Source organism: Maniola jurtina, chromosome 28, assembly GCF_905333055.1.
Source record: "Maniola jurtina chromosome 28, ilManJurt1.1, whole genome shotgun sequence".
NCBI classification, from domain to species: domain Eukaryota; kingdom Metazoa; phylum Arthropoda; class Insecta; order Lepidoptera; family Nymphalidae; genus Maniola; species Maniola jurtina.
In genome coordinates this window covers 1,290,785-1,311,588 of record NC_060056.1, presented here as the reverse complement: position 1 = coordinate 1,311,588, position 20,804 = coordinate 1,290,785, and the positions used below count along the sequence as shown (strand labels likewise).

The window sequence follows — 20,804 nt, the reverse complement described above, 5'->3', positions numbered from 1 at the left end:
TATCAGTGTGTTATTCTCGAACATGACTTATGTCAGGGTTTTATTCTCAAACATGACTTATGATGAGTTATTTTCAAACTTGACAACAGGGCTTTATTAACCCCCGACCCAAAAAGAGGGGTGTTATAAGTTTGACGTGTGTATCTGTGTGTCTGTGTATCTGTGTATCTGTCTGTGGCATCGTAGCGCCTAAACAAATGAACCGATTTTAATTTACTTTTTTTTGTTTGAAAGGTGGCTTGATCGAAAGTGTTCTTAGCTATAATCCAAAAAAATTGGTTCAGCCGTTTAAGAGTTATCAGCTCTTTTCTAGTTTTCTTGTAGAAAAGAAGGTTAGATTTCCGTTAGGTTCATAATATTATGTCAATTGACAAATGTCAAGCTGTCAAGATGGATGTTGCCTAAATACATAATTATTTATTTGAAAATGATGTTTTGGAAAACTCAGATACTTTAGATAGTAGGCGCGGAATAGTCCAAGAAAATCAGTTCAGCCGTTAGAAAGTTATCAGGTCTTTTCGGTCTTTTCTAGTTACTGTAACCTTCACTTGTCGGGGGTGTTATAAATTTTTAATTTACACTTGTTTTAAAACATGACTTGTGTCAGGAGGTAGCGCGCCGTGTTCCGGGTGCGCTTCTGAGACGGAGCTGATAGCAGCTGGTACCAGCCTAGCGACGGGACCCGTCCGCTTGGCGGCGGGTCAAGACCTGGCGGGAGTGCGGTGAATACTACCTTAGTGATACCCGCGCAACCGCCAGTCCGTTGAGGAACAAACACAGGCTTTAGTGGGTGCAAGCTCCACATAACCTCTCCGTTTCCCCTGACGGAAGGGTGTGTGTCCAAGCCGTCTTTTTTTTACCAAGATGTAGGGTTTGTAGAATCAGAGCTTGTAAGTAGAGTGATTTGTTATTGATTGTTATAAATGTGATACAGTCAAGAACATTTGAGAGCTATATTACTTTAATCTTGGGATAGGTCCCATGGCCAGCACAAATCTAAGCTCAGCTAGGGGCTTGGCTCTATTAGAGATCTCATAACTTTTTAACAGTGAAAACATTATGAACTTGTGAGTCTTGGCTACCTTTTTACATACCTTTTTACATGAAATGTTTTTGGTGGGATAAAGTGTTTTCTCTGGAATTCTCATGCTTTTATTTTCCTGTTTCCCCAGTTGATCCCTGTTCAAGTTATAGTTTATTTAAAATCCCGTAATAATTCTGATTTTCCGGGATCGAAAGTTGTTTTTCTCAGTTTCCGGGATGCAAGCTACCTCTGTGCCGATATAAATCGGTAAAACATCTTCCCGTGAAAGAGTCAAAGAGTTCCCGTGGGAACTCTTTGACTTTCCTGGATAAAAAGTAGCATATATGTCCTTTCCCAGGATGTAAGCTAACGCTGTACCAAATTTCATCAAAATCGGTCAAACGGTTGGGCCGTGAAAAGCTAACAGGCAGACAGACACTTTCGCTTTTATATTAGTACCTACTAGCTGATATGTAAGTATGTAGGTTTTTAAAAATCCCGTGAGAACTGATTTTCCGGGATAAAAAGTAGCTTATGTGTTAATCCAGGTTATAATCTATCACAATCCTAATTTCAGCTAAATCCGTCCAGTAGTTTTTGCGTGAAAGAGTAACAAACATCCATTTTTTTTTATTTTTTTTATAAAGAATATTAGCCATTTTAAATGACTAATATTCGCCTTTCCTCTCCAACTAAGCGTCAGGCTTGTGCTAGGAGTAGGTACGACAATAGTGCAACGGGCGGAGGTTTGAACCGTCAACCTTTCGGTTTTCAGTCCGCTCCTTGATCGGTTGAGCTATTGAGGCTCTATAGTTATATACTTACAAACTTTCGCGTTTAAACAGGATGGATGATAATTTTTTTTTAATAAAAAGATTAATCATGACTAATATTCCCCTTTCCCCTCCAACTAAGCTCAAAGCTGTGTTAGGAGTGGGTACGACAATAGTGCATCGGGTGGGGTTTGAACCGCCGACCGTTCGGAATTCAGTCCGCTCCTCAACCGTTGAGCTATTGAGGCTCTAATTGACAGGCAGACGTGTTCAAAGGAACGACGGACGTAACTAAGTTTGCTGTAACGTAAGTATTTGATGCTCCCATACCTTGGAGCTAAGTGCCATACCCCTTCCAGGTTAGCCCGCTTCCATCTTAGACTGCATCATCACTTACCATCTGGTGAGATTGCAGTCAAGGGCTCATGTATCTGAATCATACTAATATTATAAAGGCGAAAGTTTGTGTGTATGTGTGTGTATGTTCGTTACTATTTCACGCAAAAACGACTGGAGGGATTTGGCTGAAATTTAGAATGGATATAGATAATATCCAGGATTAGCACATAGGCTACTTTTTGTCCCGAAAATCAAAGAGTTCCCACGGGATTTCGAAAAACCTAAATCCACGCGGGCGAAGACGCGGGCATCGGCTAGTAAAAATATAAAATAAAAGCTGCTACGATTAGGCGCAAGCACTTATTCTCTTGGACCTGTAGGCGGAGCCCCGGCACGGTGAGCAATGCGTACGTACCAGGCAAGGACCGCATACGTCAACCGTGAGACATGCCTTGAAGATCCGAAGCTTGGTCTTGAATGAGAGGCTTGAGGAGAGGACCTGGCGTAGCATCAACGGAGGCCTTAGAGCTTGGTTCACGGTTATAAGGCAGTGTTCTTAAGGTGCACTAGACGGGCCTGCCCGCGAAATTCAAATTTAATTTGGTTTTTCGCAATTTGTAAACTTATAACACAACGTAGGCTTATGGTATTTTAATTGCGCCAATGGCAGTATCATCCTCACAGGTTTATATAAAAATCTTTACTTGAAAGGGTCCAGTTTAAGAAATTAATTCTAGTATCAACTAATTTGTGAGAATAGTTGATACTAGAATTAATTTCTTAAACTGAACCCTTTCAAGTAAAGATTTTTATATAAACCTGTGAGGATGATACTGCCATTGGCGCAATTAAAGTGCCATAAGCCTACTTTGTCGTATTAGTTTACAAATTGCGAAAAACCAAATTAAATTTGAATTTCGCGGGCAGACCCGTCGCTTCCACGTTAACAGGGCTCTCTTCATCACTTACTCCATACAATCGTAGCCCAAAGTCCATGAAATTTTGCAGACATATTCTAGAAACTAATATCTATGCCTATGGTTTTCCAGATTTCTGTTCTAATAAGGTAAAGAAATATTCGGTTTCAAAGTTACGCGGTCTTAAAAATTCACATAATAAATCTTTGAACCCCTGTAATTTTAAAACTACATATTTTTAGAAAAATCTAAAACACCACAGGCACAGATATTAGTTTCTAGAATATGTCTGCATTTCATGGACTTAGGTTGCTTAATATTCAAATGAAATTGGAACTACGTTTGTATGGAGCGGGTGACGGAGAGACCCCTCTTAAGTCCATGGTTAGGATGGGTAACCTATATACTCTATTCAAGATGGGGTATACTTAGTAGAAAATAAAACAAATATAGTAAAACAATAATTAATACTTTATTTACAAAGAAATCATCTTTAATATGTTACAAAATAGTACACTGTACTTACAAACTAATCAATCATAAGGCATTTTGCACATGGCCGAATTCACCTTTCTAAATCCACCTTTATTTATCATTGAGCATTGTCTGCCCGCGAAATTGAAATTTAATTTCGTTTTTCGCAATTTGTAAACTAATACAACTACGTAGGCTTATGGCATTTTAATTGCGACAATGGCAGAATCATCCTCACAGGTTTATATAAAAATCTTTACTTGAAAGGGTTCAGTTTAAGAAATTAGCTATAGTATCGAGTAATTTGTGAGAATAGTCGATACTTTAATTTATTTCTTAACTGGACCTTTTCAAGTAAAGATTTTTATATAAACCCTTGAGGATGATACTGCCATTGTCGAAAATAAAATAACCATAAGCCTACGTTGTCGTATTAGTTTACAAATTGCGAAAAACCAAATTAAATTTGAATTTCGCGGGCAGACCCGTCTCATGTACCTTAAATGGTTTTAATTTACAAATTATAATTTTAGATACTTACTACAATTAATTTGAAAATCAAAACAAAACAGAGGTTTCATAGTTCAAAATTTTCACTTTTTTCGGCCAATTTTTTGCATATATGTATGTATAAATCGGTTATACTACCGGAGTGATTGGCTAATTCAGCATTCAACACTGAATGGATAGATTATAGCCACCGATATCATTTGACTTTATTTTTAATCTATACTAATAAATAAAATTGGAGTGTCTGTCTGTAATTTCGAAATAACTACCGCATATTAAGGTCATAAGGTTATTTGAACGATACTATAACTGAATCACACGTTTTTAAAATTTTTGTCCGTCTGTCTGTCTGTTTGAAAAGGCTAATCTTGGGAACGGCTGAACCGATTTTGACGGGATTTTCACAGACAAGTAGAGAATTGACCAGGGAGTAACATAGGCTACTTTTTTAACCGACTTTCAAAAAGGGAGTTGTGTTTTTCAACCTATGTACACCGAAATCTCCGAGATTTCTGAACCGATTTGCGTCATTTCTTTTTTAATCGATAGAGGAACTTTGCGACATTGTTTCATAAAAAATTTGGAGTCCAACTCCTCAATCCTGATGCTGCAGGGGATCTGACCAATCCACGCGGGCGAAGCTGCGGGCATCAGCTAGTCAAAAATAAAGTATTATCCATCCACGGCTCTTAACTGTACGTCCACACACTGCTCAACTCGCGCAATTAATCGCGACGACGCGACGCCGCACAAGGTCGCTTGTCTTTGCAACGCGATGGACGTGGAAACTGTGGCAGCGTGCGCGCTATTGCATACTTACCGGCAAAATAGGGAGCGATGGGCGTGAACGAGGAACACGCGAGTAACGCGGCCACACTACGTCTCTGCTTCCGTTCCTCGCTGCTTCCCATGCCACACGGGCAGTGTGTGGACGGGGGGTTAGACCACAATAATTTCAAGCTAAGTTTGCACCTCACGTCAGGACTTCGTCTGTGATGGCGTTTGCTGGCGCGCGTGCTGTGCTTGTCTGGAGTGTTTTTTTTTGTTAAGAGTGACTGGTTTTTGTGTTAGTTGGTGTTTTTTGGTGGTGGAACTGACTGGGAAGCGCTCTAGGGAGGCACCGCGCGTGTGTCGGCGGGCGCCGGCGCAGACGGAGTCCATACTTGTATAAATTCAATAACTTGAAAATATCTACAAACTTGACATTGGCTAATCAGAGTAAAGCCAGATTTAAAGAAAAAAAAAACCTCACGTCAATTACGTCACACTGACGTTTAGGTACGGCATGCGAACCGTACTGACGCGACAAGACGACAGCGGAGATGTGAGCGGGGAAGTGCAAACTTAGCGCGACCGAATTATAGTCACAAAACTAAGCTTTCTCACCAGCGTGAGTTCTCATATTACATGTTCTTTTCTTGTTTTAGCGTCGCACATCGCACAAAAATATGGTTTTTCACAAGTGTGAGTCCTCATATGCGTTTAAATTACCAAAACTAAGCTTTCTCACCAGCGTGAGTCCTCATATGTGTAATTACATGTTCTTTTCTTGTAATTTTAGCGTCGCACATAAATATGGTTTTTCACCCGTGTGAGTCCTCCATATGCGTTTAAATTACCAAAACTAAGCTTTCTCACCAGCGTGAGTCCTCATATGTGTAATCACATGTTCTTTTCTTGTAAATTTAGCGTCGCACATCGCACAAAAATATGGTTTTTCACCAGTGTGAGTCCTCATATGCATTTTCAAATTACACTTTTGTGCGAATTTTCTATGACAAAGCTCGCAAGGATAAGGTTTTTCACCAGTGTGAATTCTCTTATGCTTATTCAAAGTGCATTTTTGGGAGAACCTCGCCTGACAAATTTCACAGGCGAACGGTTTTTCACCCGTGTGAGTTCTCATGTGAGTGGTTAAGGAACACTTTTGCACAAATTTCGCCTCACACAGACCACAGGAGAAATGTTTTTTACCAGTGTTTATTGAAGTATTTTTTTTTGCGAATTTAGCTAGACGTGGATTAAAAGTTAGAGAATTGTCGCGAATGTGAATCTTCATATGTGAAGCTAAGGTGCTTGTTTGGGTAAACTTAGCCGGGCATAGCTCACAGGCAAACGGTTTTTCACCTGTGTGGGTTCTCACGTGGGTAACTAAAGTGCTTTTTCTTGTGAATTTAGCTTGGCAAAGGTCGCAAGGAAAAGGTTTGTCACCTGTGTGCGTTCGTATGTGAGGAATAAGGTGATGTTTGGATGCGAAGTTGGCTTGGCATATGTCGCAAATGTAAGGTTTCAGGCCACTGTGGGTTTTCATGTGGTTGATCAAGTGATATTTCTGTACAAATCTAGCCTGGCATAGTTCACAGGAATATGGTTTTTCACCAGTGTGAGTCCTCATGTGCGTGGCTAGAGCACTTTTGTACTTCCATTGTTTTGCGCAAACATGGCAAGTGTGAAGACTTTGTTGCTTAGCAGCTCTACCGCGGTGGCTCTGCCTACCTGTCACTGGGAGAGAGCCTGAAAGTTGAAAATTTCTTTTTTTTACAAAATTGCTCACTTTCCGTGGCTCGCATGTTATAGAGACATAAAAGCACTGCTTACCCTATTAGAAATAGACCAATGTCCATTCTTAATGTTCCGTACCTCAAGAGGAAAAACGGGACCCTTATAAGATCACTTAAAGAAAACGTAGAGTACTTCCCGTAGACCTAGAATCATGAAATTTGGCAGGTAGGTAGGTTTTATAGCACAAGTAAAGGAAAAAATCCGAAAACCGTGAATTTGTGGTTACATCACACAAAAAAATTAAAACGTGTTCACGAAAAATTTAATTCACTGAATCACATGTAGATGGCGCAGACTATTATTAACTTGCAGATTTCTATATAAAGGTGTATAACTTGAACGACAGTACGGAACTCTTAGTGTGCGAGTCCAACTCGCACTTGGCCAGGTTTTTTCATTTGATCTGCAAGTAAATAAATAGCTACCTAATACCTACCCTGGCTTCAACCCTGTTCACGCCACTGCAGTCACTTACCATCAGGTGCGACTGCAGCCAAGCGTTGGTCTATAAGTGCAGAGTGGAAACGATTAGTGTGCTCAGGCGATTATTTTCTCAATATATGAAAAACTATCGATATTGAAAAACCGATCAAGTGCGAGTCAGCCCTCACTCTTTTAAGGTTCCATAGATAATAATTGTGAACATTATATTTTAGGTGTATAAAATATTTATTTTCCGAGACAATAACCCGTGAAACCCCAAAAAAAAATTCGTTTGTTTCGGTTACAGATTACAAATTTATAAATCTTTTTTTTCAGTATTTTTTGTTTAAATACAGTTAATGAAACTATTATTGATATCCAAAAACTTGTTATTGGTTTTCAAAAAATAAACAAGGTGGCAAAAAATGTGGACTTAAGCCATTTGATAACCGTAGCCTAGTGCTCAAAAGCGCTTTCGAATCTTGCGCGTTCCACAATATTCGATATGTATTCAAAAATTATTTGAAACCTTAAACCTTGAAGTTTAAGTAAAATACTATCATAAAAATTATCCTTCAGGCTCAAAATGTTGAATTCTTATCATGTTGAATTTGCAAAATGTTGGATTCGCAAAGTGTTAAATTTCAATTCCCAAAATGTGGAATCCCAAATTGTTGAATTTTAAAAGTAAGCTTTTAATTCACATATGCTTAAACGTAATTAATAGATAAAACGGCCAACATTTTGGGATTCAACACTTTGCAAATTCAACATTATGAGAATTCAACATTTTAGGAATTCAACATTTTGGGCCTGAAGGGTAAGGATTATACTTCCTCCAACTCGTCTGTCAGTAAATTTATCCTGAAATGTGTCACAAGCCTTTCGCCGCTGTGAGTTTTCGTAATATGTTTATTTAAGGCACTATTAGTTCTAAATTTAGCCGGGCATAGATCACAAGGAAACGGTTTTGCGCTAGTGTGTATCCTTTTGTGAGCCTCTAAATGAGATTTATATGGAAATTTAGCTGGACATTTAAAACACGAAAAAGGATTTACACCAGTGTGAGCAATTGTAATGTGACGTTTTAAGTTACCTATTAGTGTAAATTTAGCCGGGCATAGATTGCAGTAAAAAAGTTTGTCCATGTGTTCCCTTACATGAGAGTTGAATGAACTTTTTATTTTAAATTTAGTGGGGCACTGGCCACAAGAAAAAAGTTTGTGAAACTCTATGTGTTTTAAAAAAGCAGCTTTGCGTTTATATTGTCTATGGCAAAAATGGCAACGGAGATTTTGTTCCACAGCAGCTGGAATCTGCCTATCTGTCTCTGGCGGGGAGCCTGAAAGTTGAAAATTTATTTTTGTACAAAATTGATCACTTTCCGTGGCCTGCATGATAAAGAGGTATATAACCACTGCTTACCCCATTAGAAATAGCTAAATGATCATTTTTAGGGTTCCGTACCTCAAACGGAAAAAGGGACTCTTATAGTTAGGATCTCTTCGTTGTCTGACTGTCAATTCGGGTAGATCAAAACCTATAGGGTACTTTCAGTTGATTTCCTATGAGTTGATGAGTAGAATCATAAAATTTGGCAGGTAGATATGTCTAATAGCACAAATAAAGGGAAAAATCCGAAAACCATGAATTTGTGGTTACGTCACGAAGAAAATAGAGAATAAACGTTTTTTTTAAGGTTCCGTACCTCAAAAGGAAAAACGGAACACTTATAGGATCACTTTGTAAATATAGCTATAGAATGCAGACACATGTATGCTGTATTTTTTATCAGGATATATCGTAAAGTTATCTATCTATATGGTATGGTTCCAATATTAAAAAAATAAACAGAGAAATTCACATTTTTTACTCAGCAACACCATATGGGTACAAGAGGACAGCGTGATACTTCACAAGATGGCGGCGTTAGTTCCGATTTCGGTCACGCGCCACAAGATCCTTGTCGCACTGTAAATTATTTAGACATCTTCAAATATAATTATAACAAAGTGTAAATTAAAAATTTATAACACCCCCGACAAGTGAAGGTTACAGTGACTAGAAAAGAGCTCATAACTTTCAATCGCGCTGAACCGATTTTCTTGGATTAAAGCTAAGAACACTCTCGATCAAGCCACCTTTCAAACAAAAAAAACTAAATTAAAATCGGTTCAGTAGTTTAGGAGCTACGATGCCACAGACAGATACACAGATACACACGTCAAACTTATAACACCCCTCTTTTTGGGTCGGGGGTTAAAAATTATTATACATCATAAGAATCATATTTCTTCCAACTTGTCTGTCAATAAATTTATTCTGAAATGTGTCACCGGTCTTTCACCGTTGTGAGTTCTCCTATGTTTATTTAAAGCATCTTTTTAGGGTTCCGTAGCCAAACGGCAAAAACCGGAACCCTTTCGTCATGTCTGTTTGTCCGTTCGTATGTCACAGTCACTTTTTTCCGAAACTATAAGATTAAAGAACTATACTGCTGAATCTTAGTAAGTAGATGTATTCTGTGAACTGCATTAAGATTTTCACACAAAAATAGAAAAAAAAAAACAATAAATTTTGGGGGTCCCATATATAGAACTGAAACTCAAAATATTTTTTTTCATCAAACTCATACGTTTGGGGTATCTATGGCCTATCCATAGATACCTCCAAAAATTATATTGAGGTTTCTAATATGATTTTTTTCTAAACTGAATAGTTTGCGCGAGAGACACTTCCAAAATGGTAAAGAGAGTACCCCCCCCCCCCCCCCGTAACTTCTAAAATAAGAGAATGATAAAACTAAAAAAAATATATGATGTACACTACCACGTAAACTTCCACCGAAAATTGGTTTGAATGAGATCTAGTAAGGGGGTCATTTGTTTATCATATGAAAGGGCTTTACCTGTATATTCTAAAACAGATTTTTATTTATTTTATACATGATGGTTTTTGATTTATCGTGCAAAATGTCGGAAAATTACCCGTGTACGGAACCCTCAGTGCGCGAGTCTGACTCGCACTTGGCCGGTTTTTTCATAGGGTTTTCACTAGTGTGAATCCTAATATGACTTTCCAAGTTGCCTATTTCTTCCTAGCCTGGCACGCAGCACAACGAACACGTTTTTTGGCATCGTGAATATCTTTTATATGACTTTTTAAGGAATTCATTACTTTATATTTAGCCGGACATATTTCACAAGCAAAAAGTTTTACACCAGCGTGCAGCTCTGTGTTTTAAAAATGGAGCTTTTCGTTTATATTGTCTTTGGCAAAAATGGCAACGGAGATTTTGTTCCACAGCAGCTACCGCGCTGGATCTGCCTATCTGTCTCTGGCACTGCCGAGCCTGAAAGTTGATTTTTTTTTTTTTTTCAAAATTACTCAATGTCTGTGGCGCCTGTGTTGCTGACGCATAAAAACACAGCTTGTTTTTTAAATTCTTTATTTGAACCAAAGACTAGTTTTACATGATTCCGCTTGACATCCTGAAACTCTCTTGAGTCTATGAGTTTTAGTTAATGCTTATCCCATTAGAAATACCTTAATGCTAATTTTAAGGGTTCCGTACCTCAAAAGGAAAAAGGAACCCTTATAGGATCGCTTCGTCGTCTATCTGTCGTGTCTGTCAATTTGGGGGATCAAAACCTATAGGGTACTTCCCGTTGATCTAGAATCATGAAATTTGGCAGGTAGCCAAAACCGCAGAAGAACAAAAGCGACCGACATAGCTCAAAGAATTAGCAAGCTGAAGTGGCAATGGGCAGGTCATGTCTGTCGTAGTACGGCAGATGGGGGCAGACGTGTTCCTGAGTGGAGACCGCGTACCGGTAAGCGCAGTGTGGGACGACCTCCAGCCCGCTAGACCGATGACCTGAAGATGGCGAGGAGCGGGTGGAAAGGCGGAGGACCGGTTTTGGTGGCGCGCTCTTGGGAAGGCCTACGTCCAGCTGAGGACGCATACAGGCTGATGGGTGTCCTCGCGCATGTTTTGGAAGGATCTCTCAATTATGCGACGACGCAATTCCAAGATTAAGGTTTTTTATCAGTGTGAGTCCTCATATTATGACAAGTTAATAGGTCTTTTCTAGAAAATTTAGCCGGACACATTTCACACGAATAACGTCTTTGTCCATTGTGAGTTCGCATATGACTGTGGAAATAAGCTTTCCTTGAAAATTTAGCTTCACAAATATCACACGAAAATGGCTTTTCACCAGTGTGAATCCTCATGTGAGTGGAGAAATAGTCTTTTCTCGAAAATTTTGAATTACATATTTCACAAGTGAACGGTTTCTCACCAGTATGAGTTCTCATATGCGTTGTGAAATGGTCTTTTCTTGAAAATTTTGCTTCACATGTGTTGCATGCAAAAGGTTTCACTCCACTGTGAATTTTCATGTGAGTAGTGAAATGGTCTTTTCTACAGAATTTAGCGTCACATATTTTACACGCAAAAGGTTTTTCACCAGTGTGTACCCTCATATGAGTGAAAAATTTGTCTCTCCTCGAAAATTTGGCCTCGCATATTTCACAGCTGTACGGTTTTTCACCAGTGTGAGTCTTGGTATGAATATCTAAATCACATTTTTGTGTGAAACTCTTTTGACAAAATTCGCAAGAATAATCGCTAGTGTGAGTCCTCATAAGAGCATTAAGAGAACATTTTTGAGCAAATTGCGCCTGACATTGATCGCAAGAACAAGAATTTTCACCAGTGTGATATCTCATGTTAGTATTTAAAGTACATTTTTGTGTATTATCCTGATCATAAGGTTTCTCACGTATGTGTATCCTCATATGAGCAGTCAGGGTTTTTTGTTGTGTGAATTTAGCCTGACATATCTCACATGACTGAAGTTTCTCACCAGTGTGTGTCTTCATGTGCGTGACCAAATTGGTTTTTCGTGAAAATTTCGCCTGACACTGGTCGCAAATGAAGGGTTTCTCACCAGTGTGATTTCTCGTGTGAATGATTAAATGCTGTTTTGTTGCAAATTTAGCCTGACATGTTTGGCAAATGAACGGTTTTTCACCAGTGTGAGAGATTAAATGGGAGACTACGTGGTTTTTTTGGGCGAACTTAGCAGGGCATAGGTCGCAGGAAAATGGTTTTTCGCCAGTGTGCACCCTCATGTGTCTATCTAAAGCACTTTTGTATTGATATTGTTTTCCGCAGACGTGGCAAGAATGAAGTTTTTGTTTCGTAGCAGATCTATCGCGTCGAGCCTGCCTACGTTTCTTAGGCGGAGGTGGGCCTGAAAGTTGAAAATTTCTAATTTAACAAAATCGCTCACTTACCATCAGGTGTGATGGCGGCCATGTGCTGGTCTATAAAGAGTGGAAACGATTAGTGTGTGCAGGCGATTATGTTCTCATTAATCATTGTTCAAAAACTTGTGATGATAATAATAATGTCCTGCCAACCGAATTTCGGCCACGGCGCGGCGGCCAATCTCCAAAGATTAACAACTGCAAATTTTAATAGTTTTTTTCTCAAATAACCACAAATTCACGGTTTTCAGATTTTTTCCTTTACTTTGGCTGTAAGACCTACCTACCTGCCCGATTCTAGGTCAACGGGAAGTACCCTATAGGTTTTCTTGACGTACACGACAAACGGACAGGCAACGAAATGATCCTATAAGGGTTACTTTTTTCTTTTTGAGGTACGGAACCCTAAAAATCCGATTTCTTCGATTTCCCGGGATGGGATGCAAACTATCGCTATACCTAATTTCGTCAAAGTCAGTTTAATAGATGGGCCTTTAAAAATATTTATAATTTATTTATTAGTATAGATTTTTATGACAGAGGTTTTTACTTACACTTCAAGGATTATCTTAACATTTACATTAACAGTAACTATACGAAATGAAAATACAGGGGAACGTCTTTAACTCTAACTCCATTATCTCTAAATCTTCGCCAAGGCAAAATAATAATAATAAATAATCTATATCTCGAAGAAACAACTATTTTTAAGAAGACTTATTTTTTACTTACTTCACTTTTTGTGTGAGTTCTAACATGAAAAGTCAAAAGGTCTTTTCTCGAAAATTTAGCAGGACACATTTGACAGCAATAAGGTCTTTCACCAGTGTGAGTCCGCATATGACAATCTAAATGACACTTTTGTGTGAACTTCTTTCGACAACGGACGCAAGAATAGGGTTTCATTCCAGTGTGAGTCATGATATGATTACCTAAGGTACTTTTTCTGGAAAACTTAGCCTGACAGTGGTCGCATATAAAAGGTTTCTCACCAGTGTGAGACCTCATATGTGGAGTTAAATGATGTTTTTTGGCAAATTTAGCCTGGCATATTTCGCAGGCGAAAGGCTTCTCTCCAGTGTGAGACCTTGTGTGTGTAGTTAAATGATTTTTTTGTGAAAATTTAGCCGGGCATTGGTTGCAAGAAAAAGGCTTTTCGCCAGTGTGCGTCCGCATGTGGGAGTCTAAAGCACTTTTGTATTTACATTTTTTCTCGCAAATTTCGCAAGAGAGGAGTTCCTTTTTCTTTGCAGCTTTACTGCATTGGGTCTGCCATAGCGTTGGCGAAGGGGAGCCTGAAACGTAATTTTTTTTTACAAAATGACTCAAGTATGATTAAGTATGACTGAAATCAAGCGGATACACTAATACAGTACTACCACTTTTTTTACCCGACTGCGGCAAAGCCAAAAGGAAGGGTTATGTTTTAGCAGTCTATGTATATTTGTATCGAGATTCTATGTGTTCCACCGTAGTGCCTAAAGTACTGGGCCGATTTTGATGAATGAGGTTTCAATTGATTTGTTTCTAAAGGTCCGGGTGACATAGGCTATGTTGTATACGAAAAAAGTTAACCTAACGGATGTGACATCAAATAAAGTGGAGGTCTCCAAAAATATTTTTTGCTATTGTATCGAGTGGGGCATCAAATGAAAGAGGAGAAAATTCTGAGCTCAGAATATAAATGTACACCAACATTAAAATATGCCAAGCGGCAGAAAAACAATTTTACTGTAATATTTCAGCGTCTATTAAGACGATCGCAGTCGGGTTTTAGTTTTCAACTTTATCTTGTTTCTTTTCTATTTATCTACACCAACAACTTCCATAAAATTATGACTATAACATGTACGTATACAAATTCATTGCAGTATGGTAGTCCATTACAGGTGCACTTATGTATGAAAATAATCTAACACTAGCTGATACCCGCGACTTCGTTCGCATGGATGTAGGTTTTTTAAAATTCCCGTGGGAACTCTTTGATTCTCCGGGATAAAAAGTAGCCTATGTGCTAATCCAGGGTATGATCTATCTCCATTCTAAATTTCAGCCCAATCCGTCCAGTAGTTTTTGCGTGAAGGAGTAACAAACATACACACACACACACACACACACACACACACACACACACACACACACACACACACACACACACACACACACACACACACACACACACACACACACACACACACACACACACACACACACACACACACACACACACACACACACATACAAACTTTCTCCTTTATAATATTAGTGTGAAGTGTGATGCACTAATCTAAAGTAATACAACTACTTAATTTTTTTTTTTTTAAACATCAGAAAGTACAACTTTTATAGATCGTATCGGCAAAATTTGTTCGCGGAGAAAACGCAACTCAACGCCGATTAAAATCAAATGTACACCAATGAAATACAGACCTTTTATTTTTTTCTTCTCTCGTCTGGCTTTACACTGATTAGCCAATGTCAAAAGTTTGTAGTTATTTGTAACAAGTTAGGGAAACTATACAAGTATGGACCCCGTCTGTGCCGGCGCTCGCCGACACACGCACGACACCCCCTTTAGAGCGCTTTCCAGTCAGTTTTAATAAAAAAAATCACTCCAAAAAGGCAGAGCACGCCTGCCAGCTAACACCAACACAGACGAAGTCCAACCTTATTATTCCTTATTATTCGAATTTTTTCCTTTACTTGTGTACCTACATATCTCATTATTCTAGGTCAATGGGAAGTACCCTATAGGTTTCCTTGTCAGAGGTCAGAGTATCGACTAATTTGTGAGTAACTCACGTCAAACTCATTATTTTGACAAATTTCTTAAACTGAACACTTTCAAGTAAAGATTTTTATGTAATCCTATGAAGATGATACTGCCGTTGGCGGAATTAGAATGCTATAAGCCTACTTTGTTGTATTAGTTTACAAATTGCGAAAAACCAAATTAAATTTTAAATTCGCGTCTCATGCCCCTTAAGAGGGGTCTCTCCGTCACTCGCTTCATACAAACGTAGTTCCAATTTAATTTGAATATCAAGCAACCAAAGTCCATAAAATTTTGCAGACATGTTCTAGAAACTAATATCTATGCCTGTGGTTTTCCAGATTTCTGTTAAAATATTCGGTTTCAAAGTTACGCGGTCTTAAAAATTCACTAAAAATCCTTGAGCCCATGTAATTCTAAAGTTCCTGAGAAAAAGGCTCTTGGCAGCCACAGAAGTGATCCTATAAGGATTCCTTTTTTTTTACCTTTTGAGGTGCAGAACCCAAAAAATTATATTGAGGAAATAATCACCTGCACACTTATATAGTATCCACCAGTATCCAGTATGTGTTCAAAATAAGAAAGGGAACGGAATGACCTCTATCTATCAACTGCCACTATACTCTATCCACGGAGGGAAGTCAGTATAGAGCTCTCTCTGTTACGTAATCCCATACAAATGACAAGGACAAAAAGTCAGAGGGAGTTAACCATTGTGAGTGACCAACCAATCACAAACAAGCCTGTGTTTTCCATGACTATCCATGATGTCCATGACTGGGACACTACACATGTGTTTAGGTTTTAATAATCCCATGGGCACTTTCTCATTACTCAGGATAAAAAGAATCCTAAGTGTCTATATCTGCAGGACACACTCTCGGTATAAAAGGTAACAGACAGACAGATTATTTAAATACTAGACGATAATTCAAATTTTTCTATTTCAAGACTAGGGTTAATAGAAATCGTTGAAATGGACAGTACTGTTTAAGGCGATTCACTTAGGGTGAGATCTATAGAGCGCGCTCTGCCTTTGCTTAGACTTAAGACAGAGTTAAAACGAGACAGTGCTATATCTCTCACATAAATCTGTCTCGTTTTAACTCAATCTTAAGTCAGAGCAAAGTCAAAGTGCACTTTATAAATTTTAGCCTTAGACATGGCTTTAACTGGCACACAAAGGGTTCCGTAACATCATACAAGATAATTATAATACTTTTAATACTGCAAGTTAATGACGTACAGCGCCATCTATATATGTGATTTAGTAAACTAATTAATTCTTTGTGAACACATTTACTTTTTTTGTTATGTAAACACAAATTGACGGTTTTTGGATTTGTTCCTATACTTGGGCTATACGATCTCCTCACCAGCCAAAGAACAAAGGCCACTTTCTTAGTATGCTTGGACTATTAAAATCGAATAAAATGTAACTGGATGGAATATATGTCGTTTTATTTGTCTATATGTATATAAGTAATAAAAGCATTCAATATATTTTTAACAGCACAGAGAATTAAGTAATTGAATATAAATGTTTTTACATTATTAATTTTGAATTGAGAAGCTTTAGAACACTTTTAAATATATGAAATAACTTTCTGCCATCTTAGCAGTAAATATAATAATAAGATTAAATAGATACGAAATCAAAAAAAAAATGATAAATAGGTAATTTATATGCGAAACATTTCTTTGAAAATCGATTATTATGATTCACCTAGCTTTTAAAAAAAACTAATGATATCCAATAGTTACAATAACAAAACTACATTTTGGTAATAATCTCATCTGGTTAACAATTTCTGATTTTTCATAGTCCAAAGTGACCAATGTTCTTTCATGATTATAGGTCAACGGGAAGCACCATAATTTTTTTGAGGTACGGAACCCTACCCTATGAAATGTTATATAGATCTTTGCCCTTTGAACTACACCTGGGTCAAATTGGATAAAGAATATTTAACTTATACACTTTTATTTTTTATTTAACAAAGTCAAAGATTGTTGCCTATATTCTGTGGAAGGAAGTTTATATAGCTCTCTCTCTCTCTCTCTCTCTCTCTCTCTCTCTCTCTCTCTCTCTCTCTCTCTCTCTCTCTAACATAATCCCATACAAATGATAGAGACAAAAATCTCAGTGGACGCTAACCATTTTGAGCAACCAATCAATCACAAGCAGAACTTTTTCTAATTGTATTTCAAATGTTTTAACCCCCAACCTAGGGGTGTCATAAGTTTGACATGTGTAACTGTGTATCTGTCTGTCTGTCTGTGGCATCGTAGCTCCTAAACTAATGAACCGATTTTAATTTAGTTATTTTTTGTTTGAAAGGTGGCTTGATCAAGAGTGTTCTTAGCTATAATCCAAGAAAATCGGTTCAGCCGTTTGAAAATTATCAGCTCTTTTCTAGTTACTGTGACCTTCACTTGTCGGGGGTGTTATAAATTTTTAATTTACAATTGTTGAAAACATGTTTGTGATTGGTTGGTGTCACAATATGGTTACCGCACACTGAGTAATAGAGAGAGTAATATACAGGATAGTATAACTTCTTTCAATTCAATTCAACTTATTTATTTGCTGATACAGGTTTTACAAGTGTAATTATAGAAATAGTTTCCCGGGATGGTACAGCAGTGGCCACCTATTATCATCATCATCATCAAAGCACTACAGCCCTGTGTGAGCCTTGGCTTGGTCAAGCAAACTCCACCATTGGGGCCGGTTAGATGCAGCTTCCTTCCAGCTCCAAACCCCCAGAACCATCATGGCCTTCTCCACTCTATCAACCCACCGACCTCTAGGTCTTCCTCTGGTTGGCTATCCAACAACTTTTTCTAGGCTTTTTTTTTTTTTTTTAATTATATCGACTAGGGCTTGGCTGCAATCAGACCTGCTAGCAAGTGATGATGCAGCCTAAGATGCAGCATGCTTGCCTAGAAGTTGCCTATTCACTCTTGACTTGAAGGTACCCATATTATAGGTTGCCATCCATGTGTTGCACATGTCCTGCCCATCGCATTCTTGACAGTTCTGACTTAAAAAGTTCATACAGTTCGTGATTGTAACAAATGCACCAAAACTATTATCCAGAATACCGAATATCCCTCTTAAAACCTTCTTTTCGAAAATGTGGAGACTAGTTTTGACCTTTTTAATTAGAACCCACCATTCGGAGCCGTAAGGTAGGATTGGCCTAAGTAGGGTAAAAGAATTTCGAAGATGAAAGACAGACATGCTTTGGCTTTATTAGTAAACATTTTTTATCCAATTTGACTCAAGCATAGTGGAACAATCTTAGGCTAAAGCTTGGAGACCCCTTATGTTCACTACATTTCACACTTACCATATGTTGAACAGGCAGCGGTGTCCGATATAATTTGCCCGTGATTGCTAAGTCGTCTGCGTATAGTAAAATCAATAAAGGGTGGTTCCGTTTCGTCTGTGAACAGATAATTGGCTTCATTTTGTTTATTCAAATTTTCTACATGTTGCTTAGATGTGGATGGTTCTTCGGGTATAATATAGTCAGTATTGTCATTTTCAAAGGTTATCTCCACTTGTATTATTTCCTCCTTCGGAACTATAAGAACTTCTGTTTCTTTTTTCGGTATTACAGGGGCTGTTTCCTCCTTCGGTATTAAAGGCCCTAATATTTCCTTGTTTGGTTCATGTTCTATTATTTCCTCCTTAGGTATTAAAAATTCTTCCGTTATTTCCTTCTTAGGTTCAATAAGGCTTTCTAATTTTTCTTCCTTGGGAACTATGACGCCAGTATAAAGTATAGAGTTGCTGGGTTGTTCATCCATCTTGACTTGAAATGATTTTTTTTTTTCGTTCAACTCATGACACGAGTTCTATTATATACTCCCGTTAATCAAACAAATACACAATTTATAACGAACATGAGTCAGCCCTCTTTGCAGAGCATGCATGTATAGACCGATGTGATTTGTGAAACGCCGAAAGAAAAATGCATGAAGCGTGCAAGACGCTAAATCGTAAGGTGCAGTTGCATTCCACAATAAATCAATGCAACGATTCAGACCAACGGCGAACTCGAACGTGGCTGTTCTGTAAATATTTCACTAATGCAATAATCACAATTAGACTTTTCTTCGATTTCATATCTTTCTATCAAATTTTGTTAAATATTTCCCATTTTTCGCATTTTTCACCTTGTTTTCACAACTGCTGGCTGCTGGTTTTTTCTGTTTTTTTTTTTTTTAATTACAAAGAGTATGTAATCACTACGTTATCATTAATTAACTGGTTGTACGGCTCTGAGTTCTAACCCTTTTAACATATAGCGTATACTCTGTGGTAAACACTAGCTAGAGCTGATCTTTACTATGGCGACGGGTAACTTTAGAATAGCTATTACGTAAACGTTATTTTTAGATAAATTAATTAATTATGATAATATTGATACAAAATTAATCACAAGTAAAATAATGTCAAAGCATTCTTCCATAATAATGCGTTCCACAAAAGAAATGGTAAAAGCATTACTAGTTATAAGTGTTTATTTGATTTGATAAGAAAATCACTTTTTTAGGTAACAGTATATTTTTAATTATTTAAAAAGCTCATCTAGTTCAGGCCGATTCAGAACCCTTCGATAACATAATTGTCGATCGATTCGGCAAGTTGTCGTTCGATAAAATGTATTTTCAATTCAGAATAACCGAATCGACAGTGAAATTGTCGAAACCGAAACCGAATCGAACAGACGTAGATATCGTTCGATTACAACTATCAAACGCTATTCACAACAACCTAACCGAATAATATTTGTCGAACGTCCGATAATTTTTGATGTTTACTTATGGAAAGCTATAGGGCATTCGATATCTTTTTGTTCACCTAGTTTCGTACCATCGTACAAGAAACAACAGTTTTGAAAATTTGAAATTTAATATTATTTGTTGTTATAGCGGCAAGAAATACACATTTTGTGAAAATTTCAACTCTCTACCTATTACTCTTCACGAGATACAGCCCGCTGACAGACAGACGGACAGCGGAGTCTTTGTAATAGGGTCCCGTTGGTGCCCTTCGGGTACAAAACCCTAAAACCAGCGGACAAAAATCACAACACCGAGCTTAAAAAAGCTAGAACCCAGAGCCGTAAAACCAGTTAATAAAAAAAACCAAACTTGCCATTGATTGACAGACGTAATTGATGTTTGACATTTGTGTTGGATTTACGAGGATAGCTTTAATAAAACTTCACTAGTACATTTCGATGTTTTTCTCTCGAAATCAATAATTTAATAAGCTATCATTTTAAGTAATGACTTAAATTACCTTCAAGATGAATAAAAGTTATTTTTTAATGTTTAACTTGAATTTAAAAACAAGTAAAATTTTGGTAACATAACATACTTTATAAATGCACAAGTAATCGCAATGTTTCTTATCGAAAACGGTATCGTAATCGAAATCGAATCGAATCCTTTTGTCGAACGTTCTGAATTGCACGATAAAATTTGTTCGATTCGAGATCGATACCGAATCGAATCGATTCGTTATGTTATCGAAGTGTTCTGAATCGCCCAGCAGGTTAGTATGACTAAGGAATCTGTAGGTAATAAAACATAATTGTAATTATTTAAATGTATATTTTATCATGACAAATTAAGTAAAATAAAAAATTACTTATATACATCTTCCACATTAGATTACAATAATTTATTTATTTTATTTAAATACTTTATTG

The 20,804-nt window shown here is 37.6% G+C and overlaps 2 protein-coding genes across 4 annotated transcripts; both read right to left on the bottom strand.

Annotated features, from left to right (window-relative positions):
• Positions 1-5,571: 5,571 nt before the first annotated feature.
• LOC123879703 (gastrula zinc finger protein XlCGF8.2DB-like) lies at positions 5,572-8,983 on the bottom strand. Of its 2 annotated transcripts, XM_045927595.1 has the most exons (3): positions 8,887-8,983; positions 8,119-8,364; positions 5,572-6,551 (listed from the first exon to the last, which is right to left on the bottom strand). In XM_045927595.1, exons 1-3 carry the CDS (start codon positions 8,906-8,908, stop codon positions 5,662-5,664), a joined length of 1,158 nt encoding a protein of 385 aa, XP_045783551.1. In that variant the 5' UTR covers positions 8,909-8,983; the 3' UTR covers positions 5,572-5,661. The 2 variants fall into 2 exon arrangements, with proteins under 2 accessions (XP_045783551.1, XP_045783550.1); XM_045927594.1 differs by lacking the exon at positions 8,887-8,983 and having other exon boundaries at positions 8,119-8,596.
• A 1,751-nt stretch (positions 8,984-10,734) lies between these two features.
• Positions 10,735-19,295, bottom strand: LOC123879682 (gastrula zinc finger protein XlCGF57.1-like). Of its 2 annotated transcripts, XM_045927554.1 has the most exons (3): positions 18,429-19,295; positions 13,505-13,594; positions 10,735-12,283 (listed from the first exon to the last, which is right to left on the bottom strand). In XM_045927554.1, exons 1-3 carry the CDS (start codon positions 18,889-18,891, stop codon positions 11,058-11,060), a joined length of 1,779 nt encoding a protein of 592 aa, XP_045783510.1. In that variant the 5' UTR covers positions 18,892-19,295; the 3' UTR covers positions 10,735-11,057. The 2 variants fall into 2 exon arrangements, with proteins under 2 accessions (XP_045783510.1, XP_045783511.1); XM_045927555.1 differs by lacking the exon at positions 13,505-13,594.
• Between the last annotated feature and the right edge of the window lie 1,509 nt (positions 19,296-20,804).

Excerpts from the sequence above, each read along its gene's own strand:
- LOC123879682 (XM_045927554.1), bottom strand. The coding sequence starts at position 18,891 with ATGGATGAACAACCCAGCAACTCTATACTTTATACTGGCGTCATAGTT. Across the intron at positions 13,595-18,428 it reads CGCTGCCTGTTCAACATATG|GCTCCCCTTCGCCAACGCTA; the intron begins GTAAGTGTGAAA and ends ATTACGTTTCAG. Across the intron at positions 12,284-13,504 it reads CGAAATTTGCGAGAAAAAAT|GCCCACCTCCGCCTAAGAAA; the intron begins GTAAATACAAAA and ends TTCAACTTTCAG.
- LOC123879703 (XM_045927594.1), bottom strand. The coding sequence starts at position 8,419 with ATGCAGGCCACGGAAAGTGATCAATTTTGTACAAAAATAAATTTTCAA. Across the intron at positions 6,552-8,118 it reads GGCTAAATTTACACTAATAG|GCTCTCTCCCAGTGACAGGT; the intron begins GTAACTTAAAAC and ends TTCAACTTTCAG.